Source organism: Scylla paramamosain, unplaced genomic scaffold (genome assembly GCF_035594125.1).
Source record: "Scylla paramamosain isolate STU-SP2022 unplaced genomic scaffold, ASM3559412v1 Contig1, whole genome shotgun sequence".
Classification (NCBI taxonomy): domain Eukaryota; kingdom Metazoa; phylum Arthropoda; class Malacostraca; order Decapoda; family Portunidae; genus Scylla; species Scylla paramamosain.
The window spans coordinates 1,580,139-1,590,000 of NW_026973666.1; the positions used below are offsets into that span (position 1 = coordinate 1,580,139).

Sequence of the window (9,862 nt, forward strand, 5' to 3'; positions counted from 1 at the left end):
GTCAGGTCCTCCTTCCCTGCGGTGGTGATGGTGGTTGTCTCCCAGTACTTGTTTAATATCTCTTCCTCTCCTCCTCCTCCTCCTCCTGGTCTTCCTCCTCCTCCTCCTCCTCCTGCCATCCTATTGCTTTTAATGTAGTTTTTTTTTTTTTTTTTTTTAAAGGAAGGAAAAAAAAGGGGAAGAAATATTTATGATACAGATTAAAATTTCATAGTTTCTTATTTTCTTTTGTCTAATCTATCTTTTTTTTATTTAAGATTAAAATTTCAGTTTTATCTTATTTTCTATCTCTTTTTTCCATTTTTCCCTGATCTACCTTTTCTTACTAATGTTTTTTTTTTTATATAAGATTAAAATTTCAGAGTTTCTTATCTCATCTTCTATCTTTTCCTTAATTCTTTACCCTAATCTATCTTTTTCTTATTCCTTTTCTATTTGAAGTGAGTAAAGAACTAAAGATTTCACTCTTATACATATTCATAGATACAAATGAATTAAATATATGTTAGTCTATCTATCTATCTATCTATCTATCTATCTATCTCTGTTTCCTCTTCCTCTATTTACTCCTTTTCTTTTATATTCTAACTGTTTTATCTTTATCTATCTATCTTTCTCTCTATCTCTGTATACATCCCTATCAAATTATATATCTATTTTTTTTCTATCTATCTGTCTATCTGTCTGTTTGTCTACATATCTCTCTAGTTACCTATCTTTCCATCTATCTATCTATCTATCTATCAATCTATTCCTCTATCTATCTATCTGTCTATCAATCAATCTATCTGTCTATCTATCTATCTATCTATCTATCTATCTATTTATCTATCTATCTTCCTACCAATCTATCCCTCTATCTATCTATCTATCTGTCTATCTATCTTTCTATAAGCATCAATATACAGACAATTCAGCTTATCATGCACTATACTGAACAACACTAAGCATATATGTATGAAATGTATACCAAAAATATATATATGCATTAATAAATAAACATGCAAATATCATATCATGCAATAATAATGATAATAATTGCAAAAAAAGAGAAAAATGCTGATATACTAATAAACATGCAAAGCTCCAATAAAAATAGGGAATAAGGGAAAACAGGGAATAAAGAGAAGAGGGTAGAGAGAGAATAAGAAGCAGATGAAATTGGTGATGAACATGTGCAAAGGAAAAATTGAGAAAAAATAGTTGATAAAGATGGATGGAAGCAAAACAATAATGATAATAGATGGAAGCAAAACAATAATGATAACAGATGTGTGTATGAAGTAAATAAATAAATAAATAAATAGGTATAAATAAATAAATGAAGTAAAAAAGTAAATGATTGAATGAATAATATACAAAAAAACAAATAAAAACAATGAAAAATAGTTTTAAAAGTCCAGACAGGTAAAAAAATATATAAAAAAAGAAAAAAAGGAAAACAGATAATAATAATAATAATAATAATAATAATAATAATAATAATAATAATAATAATAATAATAATAATAATAATAATAATAATAATAACACATATGAAAGTAAGATAAGTAGAAAGATAAGTGTGTGTGTTACCTCTCTTGCTTAACACACACACACACACACACACACACACACACACACACACACACACACACACACACACACATACACACACACACACACACACAAACACACACACACACAGGTAAATAAAATGTATGAAAGAAATACATAAATGAGTAAATGAATAAGATAACAAAACACACAGATTGTATAAGTATTGTGAATACTCATGACTTAAAAAGAAATTATGTGCATACACTTTAGTAGAAAATAAGTAGAGACATAAGTTTTAAGTATGTATGTATGTATGTATGTATGCATGTTTGTTTAAATTTGTAATGATTTAAGTAGAAAATACACAGGGGCATAAATTTAAAATATGTATGTATGATAAGTATTGGTAGTGATAATTATAAGTATACATGGAAATAAAAGTTTAAATATCTAAGTATATCAAAAGTTTGTGGCAATTACATATAAATAGAAAACAAATTAAAGTGTACATTATGTATGAGCATCTGAGTTAAATATAAGTAGTAGTAGTAATATGTAATTATGTTAAGTACTCGTATAGAAGTGTTAAGTATATAATAAGCCATGATACTAATTACACAGAAAATAAACAAAATCAAAAGTACAAATATATAAGTAATAACTGTATATTTAGGTAAGTATTTAAGTAATAACTGTATATTTCATCTTGCATAAGTATTTAAGTAATAACTGTGCATATTTATTTAAGTAATAAGTGTATATATATTTCATGTTGTGTATTTAAGTAATAACTATATTTCACCTCATAAGTATTTAAGTAACAAAAAAAGTAAGTGTTTATATTTCATCCTGTATAGGTATTTAAATAATAACAAGTAATAACTGTGTATTTCATCTTGTATAAGTATTTAAGTGCCTAATAATATAAGTAATTACTATATATTTCATCTTCTATAAGTATTTAAGTAATAATGTAAATAATAAGCAATAAGGTAAAAGTATATACCTATTTCACTCTGTAGAAGTATTTAAGTAATAATCTATGTAATAAGCTTGTATATTTCATCTTGCATAAGTATGTATTTAAGTAAGAAGTGTATATGTCACCTTGTATAAGTATTTAACTGATAATATAAGTACAAGGCTTGTGTATCTCTTCCAGTATAAATATTTAAGTAATGCATGTGTGTAATTCACCTGGTATACTGCTTGTCCTGCACTGAGAGTCTGTACGTTGTGTGTGTGTGTGTGTGTGTGTGTGTGTGTGTGTGTGTGTGTGTGTGTGTGTGTGTGTGTGTGTGTGTGTGTGTGTGTGTGTGTGTGTGTGTGTGTGTGTGTGTGTGTGTGGGTGTGTGTGTGTGTGTGTGTGTGTGTGTGTGTGTACCTGTGTGTGGCTGTGTTTGGTGTTTCATCAGTGTTGTATTGTGTGTCACAGGCAGAAAAGATATACAATAAAATGAAAACTCTCATTCAAACAAGCTATGATATAAAAAAAAAATCAGCATAATATGATGATGAGATATTGTGTTCTTCAAGGGTGTTTAAAGTACTGTTTATATGTAAATAAATAGAAAATAAATGTAGAAAACAGGAAAAAAGATAAATAAATAAATGAATAAAAATGATGCAATAATAATAATGATAATTTATGAAGAAAATGACCTTTCAAATGAGTAAGTCAAAAAATTTCTTTACAAACTAGAAATATAAAGAAAAAATAATTCATTATGAAAAATAAAAGAAAAAGAGTCATTCAGGATAGAAAATGGAAGTATCACAGAAAAATGACATGCACTGTGAATGATAAAATGAATAAATGAATAAATAAATAGATAAACACAGAAATGAAAAGAAATTAATAATGAAGATAAATATTTGAATGATTCTCACGGGCTTCTCTGATTGGTGGATCAGGTTTGGGAGCGTGGCCTGCATCAGCCAATCAGAATGCAGGAAAATAAGACAGTGCTTGGAATACATTGAGAAAAAAAACTACACATATAATAAAAAAAAGAAAAAAAATACTTGCAGATAATTTGAAAAAAGTTACAATATTTTCATTTTTTTCTTTTCAATTTTATTAAAGTGATAAAAAAATAATAAAAAAAAATGTGGGATATTTATATTGTGTGCCAGTGCTTATGTGAGAGAGAGAGAGAGAGAGAGAGAGAGAGAGAGAGAGAGAGAGAGAGAGAGAGAGAGAGAGAGAGAGAGAGAGAGAGAGAGAGAGAGAGAGAGAGAGAGAGAGAGAGAGAGAGAGAGAGAGAGAGAGAGAGAGAGAGAATTACTGACACTAATTCAGTTTTTATTTTCTGTTTGATAAGGAAGAAGAAGAAGAAGAAGAAGAAGAAGAAGAAGAAGAAGAAGAAGAAGAAGAAGAAGAAGAAGAAGAAGAAGAAGAAGAAGAAGAAGAAGAAGAAGAAGAGGAGGAGGAGGAGGAGGAGGAGGAGGAGGAGGAGGAGGAGGAGGAGGAGGAGGAGGAGGAGGAGGAGGAGGAGGAGGAGGATTCACACAGCACTCTCATGTAAAATACGAGGAAGAGGAAGAGGAGGAGGAGGAGGAGGAGGAGGAGGAGAGGAGGAAGAGGAGGCAGGATCTACTTTAGGAGAGGAAGAAGAGGAAGAGGAGGAGGAGGAGGAAGGCTCATCACGAAAAACAAACAAATCTGCACACCACGACCTCCTCCTCTTAGTGGGGGGGGAGGGGGAGGAGGAGGAGGAGGGAAGAGGAATGGTGGAGAGAGAAGGGGAAGGGAGAAGACTACCAATCTTACTGGTGGAGATACGGTGGAGGAGGCAGGGTGGAGGAGTGTGTGGGAGAGGTGGGAGAGTGGAGGAGGAGGGGGAAGGAGGAGGAAGAGGAAGAGGAGGAGGAACATACCTCTTCTTAAACGTAAACATATTTCGAAGTGACGTTCTCAGCGATGACTTCTTCTTCCTGCTTTCATCTGTGTGCTGGTGTCCGTCTGTCCATGCGTGGGGGTGCGGGGGGGTGTGGGGCTGCCCGTCCACACTCAGGGTACTGTGGGCTGGGGCGGGGGTCAGCAGGGAGGGGGCAGAAGTGGGGGTATCTGCTAAAAATGGCTCACTTCCTGACATGTCCTTCCACCGAGCCTCCTTGGAAGTAACACTCAAAACAGACAGTGCTGGGGCCAAGATAGGGCTATCTGCAGTGCTGTCTGGGCTGCTGTGGGGCTGCAGGGGGCGTCTGGAGGCCACACTCTCACTCCTGGACCGCACCCTAGGCTGTGTGGGGCAGGGGGGGGCTACGTTCCCTGCAACACCCCCAAACGTTGGCGACCCGCGAGGTAGTGATGAGGATCTTGAATCTAGTGGAGGTTGCCGGTGTTGTTGGGGTTCCCTGTGCTCACGGTGCCTCCTCCCGCCCCCCACCTCCACCCCTGCCGAGCTGAGGGACCGCTGGGGGGGCCGGGTAGGGCTGCCACTACCTAGACTGCCAGGGGGGCTCAGGGTGGGGCTGGTTGTGGGACTGCCCAGGGAGGATGTGGACCGCCGTGGCAGTCGACCGATTCTGTGTGGATGGGACAGGATGAGTGTGTGGGTCGTGGTGGTGGTGGTATTTCATCTCCATGCCAGGCTATATACTGAGACATGGCATGCACACACACACACACACACACACACACACACACACACACACACACACACACACACACACACACACACACACACACACACACACACACACACACACACACACACTTTCTTACAAGGTTCTGGACCAAGCCAACAACAACAACAACAACAACAACAACAACAACAACAACAACAACAACTGCTATTAATATTACTACTACTACTACCTACTACTAATTTGGATCAACAATAATTACATTCTCACTTGTATTACCATATTATACTTCTCTCTCCTTAAAACACACACACACACACACACACACACACACACACACACACCTATTCCCATTATACAAGTTGTGATGGTGGTGGTGATGGTAGCCGGGCACAGAAGGTGACGAGACACCACCTCCCTTCACCTCCCCTTCCTCGAACTGGCTTAGGTGGCGGAGATGCACCACCTTGCCCTCCTCCTCCACCTGGGACGAGGGTGGAGGGGCCAGGTGGATGTGGACCAGCTGGAAGGAGTGCTCCATGGAATCGTTTAATCTGGCCAGGAAGTCCCTCAGGCGGTCCAGACAGGTGTGCAGGTGGAGGTAGTCAAGGTGTGTGGATTCAGTGTACCTCAGGAGCTGCTTGATTAGAAGGATGTACTTAGGAATACGCTGCACTGGGGTCAGGAGGAAGGCACCCAGGTCAAGGCCCCCACACGCCGGCTGCTCCAGACACCCCTGTGGGATTGTGCAGGGGATATTGGGGTTAGTGGTGGTGGTGGTGGTGGTGGTGGTAGTGGTGTTTTTTTTTAAATATAAGAAAAGGGCAGTGAAGATTGTGAAGAGGGGACACTGAAGGAAGAAAAGTAGAGGAGAAAGAAAGTAGGAGGGAAGATAATTATTGTTGTTGTTGTTGTTGTTGTTGTTGGTGGTGGTGGTGGTGGTGGAATAGAAGGAAAAATTGTCTAAGGAAGAAAATTAGAAAAAAATGGTGATAGCAATGGTGGAATAGAAGGAAAAATAGTGTTTCAGGAAGAAAATGAAAAGAAATTATTCTGAAGGAAAAGATGCAGATAAAGTATTTTGTTTGAGGAAAGTAATTAAGTTTGCTTCAAAGAATAGAGGTAAATTAAAAATACATAAAAAACAAAAGGTAAAATGTTATAATCTCTCTCATTAAGAAATCTAATGAATGACTCTCTCTCTCTCTCTCTCTCTCTCTCTCTCTCTCTCTCTCTCTCTCTCTCTCTCTCTCTCTGTCCCTCTCCCTTTCACTTTGATAAACCTGGTGAAGGGCTGGAAGGTGAGAGAAACCTTCCTTAAATTCTTAAAACACCATTCTTTCTACCCTTCCCTTTTCTTCTCTACACCCTGTCCCTTTCTCTCTCCCTGTCACTCTCCCTCTCACCTTGATAAACCTGGTGAAGGGCTGGGAGGTGTGGCACATCTTCCTGAAGGTCTTGAGCACCTCGGGGAAGTCATTTACATAGCTGGTGTAGAGGCGCAGCACGTCACTCTGGCGGGGGTCGGTGAAGCGGGCCACCACGTCCCCCACCAGCGGCTGCCACTTCCATGACCCTAGACGCTCCCTCAACTGGTGCTGCAGGATGCTGTGCTTGTCATACAGCTGGTACACCTCCTCCGGGAACAATGTGCTAGGGAGAGGGAGGCACAGGATGGTGTTCGTCAGGGTGAGATTTTAAGTTAGGGGTACTGTGTTTGTGAGGGCTTGGGGAAGGAAAGCTGTTTGTTTTGGGGAATGGGAGGAAAATTTTTTGTATTTTGTGGGTGGGAGGTTGTGTTGCATGTCTGTTTTGTGGGAAAGGAAGGACAGTTGTGTTATTCTGTGTTTATTTTGGGGTAAAGAATGGAAATCTGTGTCTGTTTTTTTGAGAAAGGAAGAAAAATTGTTTGTTTTGAAGAAAAAGAAGGAAAACTGTATGTTATTCTGTGTTTACTTAGGGGAAAAGGATGGAAATTTAAGTCTGTTGGGGGGAAATGAAGGAAAATTTGTGTTTTGAAGGAAAGGAAGGAAAATTGTGTTTGTGCTTGTCATACAGCTGGTACACCTCCCAGGGAACAACGTACATGCTGGGGTGGGAAGGAGACAAAGGTTCGGACAAGAAATTAAGCGAGGGATATATGTTGCAGGCAAGGGGATAAGAAAACATTAGATGGAAGAAGAAATGAAAGGCTGGGGGGAATAACAACATACAGGGTGATTCACAAGTTTCTCTGGATACTCAAGGAAAAGGAAGGTTGTGCTATTTTAAGCAGAAAATATTATATGTGTATATGTGCTAAATACTTTGGTTTAATTATGAGAGGGGCTTGGTGTTTGGAGTGCTTTCTTTCTCCTTCCATATAGAGTGTCAGCTGTGGCACTCTCTGCTGCTGCCAGGCGTTCGATTGTCCTTCAAGACCTGCATGTCGTTCTCCTTTGTGCCCTGTCGCAAATTGTGCCTTTTTTGTCGGAGATTTACTTCCAAGTTACCTGCACTCAAAGCTATGTCCGCAAGCTTTTTGAAATAATAATTTGTGCACGTCCGAATTATAAGAATAAGAGAAAAGCTGAGAATGGATGTATAGTATGTGTCTCTCTCTCTCTCTCTCTCTCTTTCTCTATCTCTCAGCACAGCACATGTAGAAAAAAATAAACCACATACAGTACAATAAATCTCCCCTATCTCTCTCACACTCCCTCACTCATTTACTTAACAAAAAATACATAAATCACTCTCACACTCCCTCTCTCTTTCTCTCACCTGATATCCTTACGAGACAGAATGTTGGCCTTTTTGAGCGGCTCGGCAAAGGTGTCCTGAATGGTCCACAGAGTCCTGCAGTACTTCTTTTCAGTGTCCAGAAGCTCCTTGGCCACCCTGTACCTCCGTGCCTCCCTTGGGTCACTCAGGTCCCCCCCTCGCGTCACGGCCACTGGGGAGGGGGTCTGGTAGGGGTCAGCGGTGGTGGTGGTGGTGGTGTCTTTGCCTGGTTTGGGGTTGTGGAGGAGGAGGGGTGGGAAGAGAGGATAGGAGAAGGAGGAGGAGAGGGGAAAGAGGTGGTGGTGATGGTAGTGGTGATGGTGAAGAGGTAAGGAAGGAAGGAGAAAGAGAGGAAGAAGAAAAGAATTTGGAAGGGGAAAGGATGAAGAGAAGGAGGAGGAGGAGGAGAAGAGAGGGAGAGAACGAGAAAGAGGAAAATTTGGAAGAGGAAAGGATGAAGAGGAGGAGGAGGAGCAGGAGGAAGATAAAAGGTGACAAAAGAGAACAGGAAAAGGGAAAGATGAAAGAGGAAGAACAGAAAGAGGAGGAAGGGAGGAAGAGGAGAGGAGGAAGAGGAGAGAAAGAAGATCAATCATTAGTTTTAACACCAATGAGAAACCAAAAATAAAAAAAACATTACTACTACTACTACTACTACTACTACTACTACTACTACTACTACTACCACTATTACCACCATCACCTACCATTCTCTCTAGGGCAATACTGCATCTGGTGGTGGCGACAGTACCCCCCACCCACCACCCCCTCCACCTTCCCCTGCTCAGATCCTTCAGACGTGGAATTGGCGCGGGTGGAGGAGGTGGACGCAGAGGTGGCCTGGTGGAGCTGGAGGTCACACTGCTGGCTCAGGGAGGTGGTGAGACTCAGTGATTTGTTGGCAGCGATGGTGAGCGATGAGTCGGAGTCGTAAAGGTGGTCATCATCATCGTCATCGTCATCATCGTCGTCATCAACAAATTCAGCATGTGTTTCTGTTTTCTGTGTTGTGTTTGTTCTGGTTTTGTCGTCTGTTTCGGTCCCTGTCGCTCTTCTTGTTTTCTTTGTTGTTGTTGTTGTTGTTGTTGTTGTTGGTGTTGTTTCCTCCTGTTGGGAATGTGACAGGTTGGGATCTCTCTCTCTCTCTCTCTCTCTCTCTCTCTCTCTCTCTCTCTCTCTCTCTCTCTTCTTCTTGTTTTCTTTCTTGTTTTCACTTTTTCTTTTGTTTATTTTTTCAAGGGGATGTTTAGATCTCTCTCTCTCTCTCTCTCTCTCTCTCTCTCTCTCTCTCTCTCACCTGGCCTGGATGGAGGGGCGTGTGTCTCCTGGAGGGGCCCAGTGGAGGAGGGGGGTGCAGGAGGGGCAGGGGGGTGAGTCCTCAGTCCTGCCACATAGTCATACACAGAGGGAGGGACCAGAAGGGAGGGCTGCTCGGGGAGGGAGTCCTAGGGGGAGGGGGAGGAGGAGGAGGAGGAGGAGGAGGAGGAGGAGGAGGAGGAGGAGGAGGAGGAGGAGGAGGGATAAAAAGAAAGAATAGAGAAGAAAGAAGAGGATAAAAGGTGATGAAGAAGGAATAGAGAAAGAAAAGGATTAAGAAAAGAGAAGGAAAAAAAGGAAGAGGAGGGAAAAGAAAACATGAAAAAAAAGTAGAGAAGAAAGGAAGATTGGAAGATGAAGAAAAGAACAAGAGGAGAAGGAACAGGAGAAGGAAGAGGAAGAGCAGAGGATAAAATGTAATAAAAGGAAGAGGAAGAGAAAAGAAGGATTGATAGGAAGAAGAAAGAAAAAGGAGGAGAAGGAAGGGGAAGAAGATAAATGGTAGAAAAAGACAGAAAAAAAGAAGAGAAGAAGAAAGATTTGATAGAAAGAAAAAAGAAAAGGAGAAAAGAAAAAAAACAATTAGATCACCATTAAAGATATAGTGAAAACAAACCCATCACCCATTCCCCATTAAACACCACATGTCACC

General features: G+C 40.3%; 2 protein-coding genes across 2 annotated transcripts in view; both read right to left on the bottom strand.

Moving 5' to 3' along the window:
• LOC135095787 (uncharacterized) lies at positions 1–8,771 on the bottom strand. Its single transcript, XM_063996886.1, has 7 exons — positions 8,601–8,771; positions 7,894–8,119; positions 6,537–6,783; positions 5,475–5,866; positions 4,420–5,070; positions 3,430–3,468; positions 1–126 (listed from the first exon to the last, which is right to left on the bottom strand). The coding sequence occupies exons 1-6, from the start codon at positions 8,623–8,625 to the stop codon at positions 3,450–3,452; spliced, it is 1,560 nt and encodes a 519-aa protein (XP_063852956.1). The 5' UTR covers positions 8,626–8,771; the 3' UTR covers positions 1–126; positions 3,430–3,449.
• LOC135095789 (rhoGEF domain-containing protein gxcI-like) overlaps positions 8,731–9,862 on the bottom strand; it is a 20,707-nt gene continuing 19,575 nt past the window's right edge. The window contains 2 exon segments of the mRNA XM_063996888.1: positions 8,731–9,000; positions 9,191–9,338. Coding sequence (XP_063852958.1) covers positions 8,876–9,000; positions 9,191–9,338 — 273 coding nt within the window. The 3' untranslated portion in view covers positions 8,731–8,875.